This window comes from Haliaeetus albicilla, chromosome W (assembly GCF_947461875.1).
Source record: "Haliaeetus albicilla chromosome W, bHalAlb1.1, whole genome shotgun sequence".
In the NCBI taxonomy this organism is placed as follows: domain Eukaryota; kingdom Metazoa; phylum Chordata; class Aves; order Accipitriformes; family Accipitridae; genus Haliaeetus; species Haliaeetus albicilla.
In genome coordinates this window covers 32,047,771-32,061,374 of record NC_091515.1, presented here as the reverse complement: position 1 = coordinate 32,061,374, position 13,604 = coordinate 32,047,771, and the positions used below count along the sequence as shown (strand labels likewise).

The 13,604-nt window shown below is 41.3% G+C and overlaps 1 protein-coding gene across 8 annotated transcripts in view; it reads right to left on the bottom strand.

The window, feature by feature from the left end:
- The window catches only part of LOC138683477 (transmembrane protein 161B-like), a 64,794-nt gene extending 51,932 nt beyond the window's left edge, over nt 1–12,862 (bottom strand). For 2 of the 8 annotated variants that reach the window (XM_069775335.1, XM_069775339.1), the window contains exons 1-2: nt 12,706–12,862; nt 4,922–5,025 (exon numbers count right to left, since the gene is read on the bottom strand). In XM_069775335.1, the coding sequence (XP_069631436.1) occupies nt 4,922–5,025; nt 12,706–12,708 (107 nt within the window). In that variant the 5' untranslated portion in view covers nt 12,709–12,862. Of the gene's footprint in view, nt 1–4,921; nt 5,027–12,705 lie in introns of those variants that run through there. The other 6 variants (XM_069775337.1, XM_069775340.1, XM_069775338.1 and 3 more) reach the window with 4 other exon arrangements.
- Between the last annotated feature and the right edge of the window lie 742 nt (nt 12,863–13,604).

Genomic DNA, 13,604 nt, shown 5'->3' with positions numbered 1-13,604 from the left:
GTGGTGGGTTGATCTTGGCTGACCAACAGGTGCCCACCAAAGCCGCTCTATCACTCCCCCTCCTCAGCTGGACAGGGGAAGAAAATATAATGAAAAGGTTGTGGGTCAGGATAAGGACAAGGAGATCACTCAACAATTACCGTCATGGGCAAAAAAGACTCGATTGGGGAAATTAATTTAATTTATTGCCAATTAATCAGAGTAGGATAATGAGAAATAAGAACAAATCTAAAAACACCTTCCCCCCACCCCTCCCTTCTTCCCAGGCTCAACTTCACTCCCAACTCTTCTACCTCCTCACCCCAAGCAGCGCAGGGGGATGGGGAATGGGGGTTGCGGTCAGTTCATCACATGTTTTCTCTGCCGCTCCTTCTTCCTCACACTCTTCCTGTCCTCCAGTGTGGGGTCCCTTCCACAGGAGACAGTCCTCCACAAACTTCTCCAACGTGGGCAATTCCCGTGGGCTGCAGTTCTTCACGAACTGCTCCAGCATGGGTCCTTTCCACAGGGTGCAGTCCTTCAGGAATGGACTGCTCCAGCATGGGTTCCCCATGGGGTCACAAGTTCTGCCAGAAAACTTGCTCCTGCATTGACTCCCCTCCACGGGCCACAGTTCCTGCCAGGAGCCTGCTCCTGCGTGGGCTCTCCATGGGCTGCAGCTTCCTTCAGGGCACATCTACCTGCTCCGGTGTGGGGTCCTTCACAGGCTGCAATGTGGATATCTGCTCCACCATGGTCCTTCGTGGCTGCAGAGGGACAGCCTGCTTCACCATGGTCCTTCACGGCTGCAGGGGGACAGCCTGCCTCACCATGGTCTTCACCACAGGCTGCAGGGGAATCTCTGCTCCGGTTCCTGGAGCACCTCCTCCCCCTCCTTGTTCACTGACCTTGGTGTCTGCAGAGTTGTTTCTCTCACATATTCTCACTCCTCTCTCCCAACTGCTGTTGCATGGCAGGTTTTTTTCCCCTTCTTAAGTATGTTATCACAGAATTGCTGCCACCCTGTGCTTGTTTTGGCTGGGATAGAGTTAATTTTCTTCATAGTAGCTAGTATGTGGCTATGTTTTGGATTTTTTAGTTATTGCTGAGCAGTGCTTATACAGAGTCAAGGCCTTTTCTGCTCCTCATACCACCCTGCCAGTGAGTAGGCTGGGTGTGCACAAAAAGTTGGGAGAGTACATAGCCAGGACAGCTGACCCCGACTGACCAAAGGGATATTCCGTACCATGCGACATCACGCTCAGCAATAAAACTAGGGAGAAGGTTGGGGGGGGGGGGGCACGGGCGCTGCTCGGGGACTGGCTGGGCATTGGTCAGTTGGTGGTGAGCAATTGTTTTCATTTGCATCACTTGTCCTTCCTTGGGTTTTATTTCTCTCTCTCTGTTATTTTCCTTTTCATTACAATGTATTAGTATTGTTGTTATTTTATTTCAATTATTAAACTGTTCTTATCTCAACCCATGAGTTTTCTCACTTTTACCCTTCCAATTCTCTTCCCCCCATCCCACTGGGGTGGGGAGCGAGCAAACGGCTGCGTGGTGCCTAGTTGCCTGCTGGGGTTAAACCACAACAGTCCTTTTTGGCGCCTGACGTGGGGCTCGAAGGGTTTGAGATAATAACAGGTTGACCAGAGTGTATTATAAGGGATTTATATCTGTTAACAGTTGCGGGTCACAATATTGATTCATCTGTTCTCAATATTAGTTTATCTGATCTGCACCATGCTCTTTTTTTTTTGCTGTACATGTTAAAGATTGGTGTTGGCCTTTGCAGTTTGCTGTGCTCTGTAGTGATTAGTGATGTTTTGCCTGGGAGATTTGTTATTAAAACACTGACCTTGAGCTTAATCTGATGTTTGGGCTCTGTACTGAAGCCATTACTGTACTTAGGGTACCATCTCATGGAGACAATTAACAACTATACTTCTTCCTCGAGAGGTTTTTTGTGGAGAAAATACAGAATGGCACCTTCGCTACCTTCTTCTGTGATGTTTTCTCCCTAGTTACAATAACTTCTCAGTATCTTGAACATCCTTGGGTAGTTAAAATACTTCTATTGGTATTTCTTAGGAATATTGCTTCGCTTTTGTCTAAGGTTAACAAGCAGTTTAGGAATATGACCCAGGCTCCACGAGAGTATGGTCGTGGGTGGCAAGGCGTGTGGGAGAATATGGGCAGGTATCTAGAGAACTTCTCACCTCCAATGGTCTGGAACTTCACTCCAGAACAACTACAGGATGCTGATGAAGTGATAGAATGCTTGGGGGAAAAAAAAATAAAATAAAATAAAAATATGCCATGGCTATTCCAAAGAGGCACAACTTATTGCACTGTCAAGGCCCCTCTGGATGGCATCCCTTGTCTTTGACACTAAACTTTCATGGGGGATGGGAAGGTTGAAAGGAAGAACAATGGTGGGATAAAAATGCAATGCATGCTTTAGGAAAAACTCCCAATTTTGGAAGTTCAATTGCTGATATAATGAAGTGTTTAACTGCCAGTTGCATAGAGCTCACTGATATACTTTTAAAATAATTTAAAAGTTAGTATAATGGAGAAGTAAGAGTTCAAGCTGGCAATGCTATAAAGAACACAACGTGTTTTATAGGGGTTTCCACATAGTCTGTATCAGTAGGTGTTATTGTGCTAAGTATTTGACTGATGCTGGAATTTGTTCAACAGAAGGTTAGTATAAGCTAATAATATACTACAGAAATTCAAAACATTGAATATTACAAGTTTCCCCTGAAGGAATTCACTGCTGGTTCAAACATTAAAAAAAAAACAAACACACACCACCCCCACAAAAATCACAATCAAAACCAAACCAAAAAACCCCACCCCCCCACCAAAAAAAAAACAAAAACAAAAAAAAAAAAACAAAACCCACCCCAAACAAACCCAGACTTGACATGAAGAAAGGGGGGGGGGGGGGGGGGGAACAGACGGACACCTGAATTTTGTTTTGTTTTTCTTGAGGGATCTGTAAGGGTGAAAATTATTTAATTCATTCATTTTAATTATGAGAGGTCCCAGATGAAACATTTGCTGTTTTTGCAGAAGTACTTTGATACAAAACAGAGACATTGTAAAAGTGAGAAGTAAAAAAGTCAAAGCAGCTACCTTTTCATCCAAAAATACAAACTATAAAGATACTTTTTTATTTCTTAAGTTTTATATGATCTAGAGAAAGTGTGGTAAAGCACAAAAATAGTCTTCTGCTTTGTCATTCATCAACTCCCAGATTTGAAGTTGACATACTGAGTGTACCATAAGTAACTGATGACCCCTTTCAATCGTGCAGATCACTTGTGTTAGAAGCTATTTTTTAACACAAAAATCTTTCCTATAGACAGACATATAGTACCTAATACAGCAGCAGAGAAAAATTATTCTTCTGTGTAGTGTACTAGCACAAATCAACAATGCTTAAACCACAACTATGATACAATTACACTATAGAACTACACCGCACGTGATTCATAGTGATAACTAATAGTATGAGTCTAATTAATAAACCCTACATACCTTGTGTTTGAAATGTCAAAACCAAGAGATTTAAACAAACATTTTAATAAAGGTAGAATTAAAAATTTGGAGTTCATATCTGCTCCAGCTTATGTATGGTTAAAGCTGAGGTCCCAGAACTATAGCTTTGACGTATCCAAATTAGTTTGAATAGCAACAGCAGCACAGATATTCCCTAGTTAAGTCAAATGAAGGTCATTAATGAATGACCAATGAAACATCAGTTTTCTTCTCTCTCCCTAAAATGGCCCAAAAAATAGGACAGAAATAGCTGAGAACCTTAAAAGCAACATTTTGGTAGAGACTGATTTATTAGTTAAAAATGCAAAGGCCTATGCAAATACCTGAGCTGCCAACTGAGTTCAGCTAATATGATTACTGAAATTCTGTTCAAGCTCTGAAAACAGCACAGATTTACTGTTGAAAACATTTATATTTCTTTTCAATTTTAAGTAAATCACTTTTCAATGATACCTGTTCATTCTGTAACTGAATAATTACATCTATCCATTCTAACAACTCCGTTTTAGGACTTTGAATGTACACATACAGGCATCTTGAAATCAACCGGTCAAAGTTCCTGGCTTTTCTATTTTTGAATGGTGATGTGTTTATCCACCCTCCACAAACAGGAGGGCTATCTCATGCAGATATTTCAGACAACTTCACTTAGAAAAGCCTCTTAACTTTTTGCAAAAAAAGTAGATGTGATATTCTGAAAATTTCAACAATTGTAAAAGACAGCATACTACTTTCTAATACACAGTGTTTTTCTCTTCCTGGAAGAAAAGGCAGAGTGTCTATGTTTTTGTTTGGTTTTTAATATTTAAGATAACGATTTATATTTAAAACAGCTGGTGGTTTTAGTTATTATGGATACAGTCACACATGGAATGCTCCCCTTGCAACTCATGTATTTGATCTACCGTTATGAAGTAGCATATTGACATTTACACTAATCCCATCCTATGAAGTATTAAAAAAGAATTTTTAGTAAGTACCTAAGCACTCTTTATATGCGAGGCTAATCAGCAGACAGCTTATTAAAAATACTGCGGCAGTACAGAGAAAAAAAAATCCTTCTGTTCAATTTAGCTTTTTAATATTTTAATATGTGGCTTATGCCTTTAAAAAGATAAGAGCTGGACAGCAGCCAACTTAGACTTAAGTTTGTTGCTTTAATTGTATTGGTCAGTTTTTTTACAGCAACACCATCTTACACTTTGAGCCTGTAAGTCCAGTGTCACAATACTATAGTTTTACTAAAATTCAAGAATAGCAGATTAATTATTTTTTTAAAAAAAATTTAATTAGTTTGCTTTACTTTTTCTACTCTAATGCGCAATTGTGTTACCATATTCAAACACAGTGCAGCAAATTTTTCTTATCTTACCTGCCACTACAGAGAAGCCAACGAGCAAAAGAATAGTGAGGTATGATCTTCTGTATGACACTAGCCATTACCATGGTAATCACCAGCTGTACACCTATCACACCCTGCAGAGGAATAAATTAACAAGTCAATGTGTTAAAAAGAAAAACAAAAAAAGGCACTGAAGTTTTGTGGTTTGTTTTTTTGGTTTTTGGTTTTGGTTTTTTTTTAACATTTGAAAAACACCTTCATATAGTAGGGATAACATTTTTGGTTCTTTTTAAACTGCACGGGAAGAAAAAAAAAAAAAACTGCATCAGTTTTCAAGAAATCCCCTGGAACTTGCTATAATAATCCAAAAAGAAAAGGCATTACCAAACCACAAGGACAGCAACGTATGTACTATCTGACAGCTGAAATACAAGAGCTTCTCCATTTAACAGATATTAAGCCACATGATGGCGTGACATTTCACAAGACGTTATACCTTAAAATTATATCACTGATTACAATCTTTCTTTTGGTGGTCTCTTCAATTCTGACATGACTTAACAGCTGACACTGCACAAGTCTACTAGGAATTAACAGTAATTTATAAAATTTGCATTTATGACTTGAAATTTCAGCTTTCTAATCACATGCAACATTTTCACACTTAAAACATCACAAGAAAAAAACACACCCACAAAAACCCAAATGTAGACATACAAGTGAAATTTACCAAAATATGCAAGTTAAAAGGCACCAAAGATCAAACAAATAAATAACTTCTCTTTTTTTAAACTGATCTGTTTTTCAAAATACTCTCTCATGAAAAGGAGCATATGCACATTTTCAATCAGCACACAAAACACCACATTTAAGTAGTGGCATAAGAATGTTTACGTGCCTATTTATTCCTAAACATCAATCTTTAGATATTGCTAGTTATTAACAATAACTTAAAGAGAAAAACATATGCCTTTGTATTTCTAAAGTTCAGAATTATACTTCTGTATTGGGTCTGGCTGGGATGGAGTTAACTTTCCCCATAGCAGTCCTCATAGTGCTGTGCTCTGTATTTGTAGCTAGAATGGTGTTGATAACACACCAATGTTTTGGCATCAAGGCTGTCTCTCCAATTCCCCCACCCCCAAAGGCCAGTAGGCTGGTGGTGGGCAAGAGGTTGGGAGGGGACATAGCCAGGACAGCTGACCCAAACTGACCAAAAAGAGATATTCCATACCATAGGACATCATGCTCAGCAATAAAAGCTAAGAGAAAGGGGGAGGGGGGCATTTGTTAAGGCGTTTGTCTTCTGGAGCAACTGCTACACATACTGAGGCCCTACTTCCCAGGAAGTGGCTGGACATCACCTGTTGATGGGAAACAGAGAATAAAACTTTTTGCTTTGCCATGCTTCCACACATGGCCTTTGCTTTTCTTTATTAAAGTGCCTTTATCTCAACCCACGAGTTTTTCATCTTTTCTCCCCCTGTCCTGCTGAGGAGGGGAAGTGATAGAGTGGCTTGGTCAACCCACCACAATCCCCTACAAAGGGAAAGGAAGAAGGCAGAACAAGAGACCACCTTGGCTTAACAATGAGCAGTTGGGCGTGCTTAAAAGAAAAAAGAAGCCTACTGGCTATGGAAAGGCAGCCAAATAGCCATTGAGGACTACAAGAACCTTGCTAGGGCATGCAGCCAGGAAGTCTATGGCTCAGCCAGAACTGAAATTGGCCAGAGATGTCAAGAACAAGAAAGGGTTCTTCAGATACGTGAGCAGTAAGCAGAAGCACAGGGAAGACATAGGCCCATTGCTAAACAAGGCAGGGAAACTAGTTGCTAATAATGCTGATGAGGCAGAGGTTCTCAATACCTTCTTTGCCTCTATCTTGACCAGCATAGCTGAACCCCAGACCACAGGATCAAGTAGCTACGACAACACACATGTCAACCCACCAGTAACGGAAGGGCTGGTCTGCAGCCTCTTGCAAGGGCTCAACCCATATAAATCTATGGACCCAGACAGAATCCACACCAGGGTGTTAAAGATAAGTGGCTGACATCGTTGCAAGGCCACTGTCTATAATCTTTGAAAAGCCACAGAGATCAGAGGATGTCCCTAATGACTGGAAGAGGGCAAATATCATACCTATCTACAAGAGCCCAAAAGAGGACCCAGGAAACTACAGGCCCATTAGTCTTACTTCAATTCCTGGGAAAGTAATTGAACAAGTCCTCCTAGAAACTATCAAAAAACAAATGAAGCTGGTAAATCCATGCTGGCTTTTCCCAATCACCCAAGGCAAATCATGCCAGACTAACCTGATCACCTACAACAAAATAACATCTTCTGTCAACATGGGGAAAGCAGTGGATGTTGTTTACCTGGACCTCAGCAAAACATTCAACACTGTTTCCCACAGCCTTCTCCTAGACAAACTGGCAAGATACAGACTGGATGGGTGGTCTGTGAGATGGGTAGGAAATTGGCTAACAGGCCACACTCAGAGGGTGATGATCAATGGTTTTTACTCAGGCTGGCAGCCTGTCACAAGTGGGGTCCCCCAGGGATCAATACTGGGCCCCACGCTGTCCAACATCTTCATAAATGATCTGGACAATGGGATTGAAAGCACCCTCACCAAGTTTGCTGATAACACCAAACTGGGTGGCAAGGTGGACACGTCAGAAGGGAGAGCCATCTTACAGAGACACCTGGACAGGCTAGAAGAGTGGGCTAGCAAGAACAGTATGAAGTTTAACAAAGACAAGTACAAAGTCCTGCACCTGGGATGACATAACCAAAGACCCCAGTACAGGCTAGGATCTGTGTGGCTGGGGAACAGCCTTGCTGAAAGGGACCTGGGGGTCCTGGTGGACAACAAGCTGAACATGAGTCAGCAGTGCACCACTGCAGCAATGGGGGCAAAGCAGATCCTGGGCTGCATCTGCAGGGGCATTACTAGCAGAGATAGAGATGTGATCATCCCACTCTACTCGGTGCTTGTCAGGCCACACCTGGAGTACGTACGGTGTCCAGTTCTGGTCCCCGCAATTCAAGAAAGATGCAGACAGGCTGGAGAGGGTCCAAAGGAGAGCCACAAAGATGATCAAAGGGCTAGAGAATCCGCCCTATGAGGAAAGACTGAAGGAGCTAGGTCTTTTCTCCCTGGAGAAGAGAAGGCTCAGGGGGGCAGGGACACCTCATCAAAGTATTCCAGTACTTAAAGGGCAGCTACAAAGAGGATGAAGGCTCTCTCTTCACAAGGAGTCACATGGAGAAGACAAGGGGCAATAGGTACAAGTTGCACCAGGAGAGGTTTCATCTCAATATAAGAAAGAAATATTTTACAGTGAGAACAATCATTCACTGGAACAACCTCCCCAGGGACATGGTAGAGTCCCCATCACTGGAGCTTTTAAAGATGTGATTGGACAGGGTGATAGATAATCTAGGCTTCCTTTCCAACAAAAGGTTGGACCAGATGATCTTTTGAAGTCCCTTCCAACCTGGGCTATTCTATGATTCTATGAAGATCAGGCTTGAAAGCTCTATGTATCATTTTAAATACTTTGTCAGGGATTCTTATCATCTTGGAGTCACGTGCATTAGACTACCCAAAGCAATTACTTTACCAAGTGTACTTAGAATGAAATAAAGTGTTATTCAAAAAGTTGCCTGTATAATATATTTGATACATTTAAAATATCATATAGCTCAGAAAGTATATGCTCTTTAATTTGTTTACAAAATAAACCATGTATTTTAAAACCAAATGTTTATTCTATCTCATATGATGAGCCTATTTCCATCCAGTGGGAGACAAACCACTGTCCCTCAACCTAGTTTGCTTACTAAGCCTTGATCCTCAGAGTTCATTATCTCAGGGTAAAGCTACATTAATATTTCTTTAGAAAAACACACCTAAACAGGTGCCAGTGTTTTCTCTCCAATTACTCCTAGGGCTTTGCATTTTTAATTATAAGATGTGCTTTCAAGACAACTAACAGGAAGCAAAATTGTGTAAAAACTAACTGCCTTGATTTGCATAAGGCAGCAGGTCCAACAGCTCAGCTAAAATGCTTACAATTCAACAAACTATTTAAATCTGCATCCACAGAAACTAATTTTCCTTTACTCAAGTGATGACTGCAAGTTGTAATTGAACCCATTAGGATCATTTTGTCTTCAGCCATTAGATGTCTTTCTCCGAACTCCTTCCCTTTCAGGAGGAATTCACCATACTCCTGCATTTCCTCAAAAAAAGAAATGCCTACAAAAAAATATTTCAACTTATAACTGAAAACATCCTAATAACTTTTAAACCATTAAAACAAACAAACAACAAAAAAAACCCCACACCCACAAACAAAAAACCCCAAGAAAACTCAAATCCCAATTTTAATTTTGACTTTATAGCATGCCATGTGCAAAGCACATTTTGTCAACTCTACTCTTGCTGGTACGTACTTACATGATATTTATATGCTCATTAATACTCACTGGAAAAATCTATACCAATCCAAACTATCTCAAATTACAACACTAGAACATAGCACAAGGGTATGTTGAAGGATAGTGTCTGCTCCTTTAAGGGTATCTGGCCAAAGGAGCCATAAACAAAAACATACAGACCAACACATGATAAGGAAGGTTGTGATGAGAACAAATCTGGTCAATCACACTAATTGTTAAGGATATGGGGAATGTGAGAAAGTTTATTTTTTTCAGTTGGGAGAATAAGGGAAGGGAGGGGGACAAACACAGAGACATAAAACCCGACAAATTAGCATTAACAAAGACAATAACCAGAAACAAACCTGGTCAGTCACATTAATTGATGAGCTATCAAGAAACTTCAGGCAAACCTGGGACTTTGTAACTGATAAGGATGCAAACCTGAGGGTCAAGGATTTTCAAGTGAGAAATGGAAAAGCTTTTGTATTAGCAACAATCAGCAAGGTCTCTAGGAGAATATAACAAATACTCATCTGGTACAGTCAGCAAAGTGTAATGGCATTTATGAAGTCTAGAAGCTAAATGAATACAACGTATTTGAAATGCCATTTAATCAGTAACAAGTTATTGCTCTTGCTATTAGACTGGACTTTTCTACACGCAAAACCTTTCCTCCATATGTGTACGTGCATGCTCAAGCTGCGCTTGGAAAAATAAGACAGTACTTGGCTGAAATGTAAATGTAATTCAAAGTTGGCTACTACATCATATAAAATATTGTATGGGATTACCAAAGAAAAGAGAGCTCACTGTATCAAGTCTTAAAATGAATGCTTTCTGTGTAAAAACTACTTTTACAAAACACCTAGAGTCAGAATGATATCTGATATGGTTGACAATCTGATATTTAAAGGCTCTAAGGCAGTTACAAATCTTACTGTTTGTAAGCATCAAATATCCACAAAGCTAGCTTTGGGAAAAGACATCTACATCAGGAGGCCTCTTCAAAATTTAGAGGCATTTTGTTTTCATAACCAAGTCTTCCTAAATTTGTTTCTTGCTTCCTACCACTGTTTAAAGCACAGCAGAGAAGAAAAAAAGATGCATAAAGTGGCATCAAGAACACACAAGGAATTCAGGGCTACCATCAAACTGCTCACATTCATGGGCCTTTCCCACCTGAAGGTCACTTCTTTCTTGACCAGTGTCTTTCCACATGTTCAAAGGAGGGTCATGAACTGCTAGATGGAAGCAGTCAACAGCAGTACAACTCCCTTTGAGACAAGATGTTTTGTTTAAAAAGAAAATTACCTTACAGTCAACTGCATTTTAACAGAGAGTCCTGCTTCTTTTTTCACTGAGGTTTTCTACATGTAAAGATTATAAAACTCTCTGCTAGTGACTATGAAACAAATCAAGTTATTGCTGTAGAAATCTCATGACCAGAACAAAGGCATTTTTAAAATCACAACTATCATTACCACTGAAGCAACCAATATATGATGTCCATTATGCAGAACACTAATATATATTAAATGTATTATTAAATTACAAGTAGAACTAGTCCAAAGAATCTGGTGTACGACAATGGAAAAAAACAAGGTGAGGTTACAATATTATTATTACAAAATTTTTAAAATCCAGTTTACCCATATTTCCCCAATTAACACATGAACAAGAACTATGGAAGCTATCACTCTCCAGAACATTTACTTTTTAAATAGAAAGTTCTGCCATTACAAAGATCATTCCAAACATAAAGAGAGAATAGACTTTAATGCCTCTGCTGAACAGTCTAAACGCAGCCTTAGGTAGTATTAGGATGTTTGTGTAGAATTTAAATTTGTGAGCATAACTACATAGATGAGTCCCAATGGCCACAACTTGGAAGAGCGTAGCTAGCAAATTATGTTGATAATTTAATTTATAAGCCTCTTAATGCAAAAGAAACTGATGAACATTTCATTCTACTCTTGATTCGGAACTGGAGAATACAGCATAAGAATAGACCATCACAGATAATCTTTTAATTTTCCTTATATCATGGAAACACGTGCAAGGATTATTTGTCCATACTTCCAGCAACTAGTAAAGAAAATTGGTTCTGATTTTTCAAGCCCATCAGGCAACAGAAACAAGCATTCAGTTTTGGTTTGGTTTTTTGGGGGGTTTTTTTGGTTGTTTTTTTTTAATAAGGATCTACATTGAGTGGACAAGCTATTTGCCCACAACCTTCCAAAGCCAGTTTCAAGTACACTGCTCATGGAATCCTACAAACAGTACAAGTATTTGAAAATCTTTTGATTCAATATTCTAACCCCTATATGAAAAAAAATATATATATGGAAGGAAAAAAAAAAATCCACAAACCACCCAACAGCTACACATTTCTTTGCAGGTTCCTAAACATACATAAGTAACAGATATGTAAGTAGAATCAGGCCATTAAGTATTTAAATATTATGACATTGAGTAAAACCAGATTTTTAAAATCAAAGCAGAACTCTAAAGTGTAGTCCTTAAGCAAGACTTTCATCATTTGAACAACACTAGCATCACCATAGCTAAAATGACACATTGTCATTTATATCCATATGGAATGGAAATATATGTATTAATGGCACATATAAAATGTGCTTTTTATACCAATATAAATGTAGTCCTAGGGTGTCCCATATATCTCATATCTGACAAGTATATTAAAAGTGGACCCAACCAACCCTGGTGTTGCAAGTTGTAATTAAGACCTAAATACAGAGTTCAACATATCTTTATAATGAAGGAGATGAGCTCATAAAATACTCATGTCTCTGCTATTTAAACTAGAGATATCCAAAAAGCTTATGTCATTAGTAGCGATTACACCAGTCAAGCTTTGTTCTTCTCTATTTCTGTCTGTATTACAAGAAGCTCATTTACAGCAAGTTATGCCAGGTGCAATAGTTTGTGTCTATGCTACATATCAGTATAAAGTCGTTATAAGATTGAAAACAGAACAGTATTTCTCCAACAAGTACTAGTAACAGAGACCAGCTATAACACTTTTGTTGGGGGGGGGGGGGGGGGGGGTGGTGTTTTTGCTTCCCCTCTGCTCTAGTCATCCCCAAAACCGAGTTGTTACTGCAGCAAAAAACAGAGGGGGGGGGGGGACGGGACCACAGGACCTCAGCCTTAAGTCACAAGAGAGCAGAGGAGTGAAGAGAGCCCCTACCCCAAGCTCAGTACAGAGCCGAGAGAGATCCATAAGCGTCTCTCACCCATCCACCTCCTCTCAGCGGAGAAATTACATCCCCAGAGACCCAGCCCCTGCGAGGTCCGAGTCCCCCAACCGGCCCACACACAGGGGCTGTCCTCCCTCTCACCATGGTGTTCGAGCCGCTCTCACCCACCACTGCTGCTCCAGCCGCCCAGCCTCGCCCTCCTCCAAGCACATAAATCCGCCGCTCCGCACCACCTCCACCGTGGCAGCCAAGCGTCCACCAAACACCCACCACACACCAGCTCCCACTTGGCTCACGCCTCACCAGAGGTCACACCAGGACCCCGCCAGCCAGAGACCTAACTAAGCTGCCCTCCCAACTGCCTGCGCAGACGGAACCATAGCGCGCCAAGGCTGTTCAATATCAGCCAACTCTGCCCCTACCGTTCTGCCCCCACATACGGAGGGTAACTAGACGAAGAAAGACACCCATCAGGGAGCAAAGCAAGCAAGTCTCCAGTGCTCTCCCCATCAGGCGCAGCAAAGGTAGCTGGTTCTGCGCAGGGCTGTAGCGTGACCCTGACCACGTGACATGGGAGATCACCAGAGTGCTGATCTCGTAGGGGTGAGCGGGGTGTTCCTCAGCCCCACTGAGAAAGAGCTCTGGGGGCCGGCCCAAGCTGGCCCCGCCACATGGCCGACTGTAACAGTGGCCCGGGAGGGGCAGGCGGGCAGCTGAGTTGCCTGCAGGGCAAGCAGGCAGGCGGTTAGGGGGTGCTCAGGAGGAAAAGGGCAACAAAATCAGTCCCGGAGAAGGAGGTGTCTGCCGAGAGACAAACGCTAGTCTGGCGGGGGTTGAATTGAAGCCGCAGATCAACAGCTTGCACGGAGAAGGAGTGAAGCGGAGGCTGCTACTGGCAGTAGCTTCAGCCGTAGGGCATAATGACACCTCCACGCATGCGTCCTGGCACAATTCGGGGAAGCTGGGTGGAATGGCTGGCGTGCATACGCAGAGATGCTGGGGTTCCCTCTTGCGTCTCGGGTGTGGCCCGGTGGGGTAGG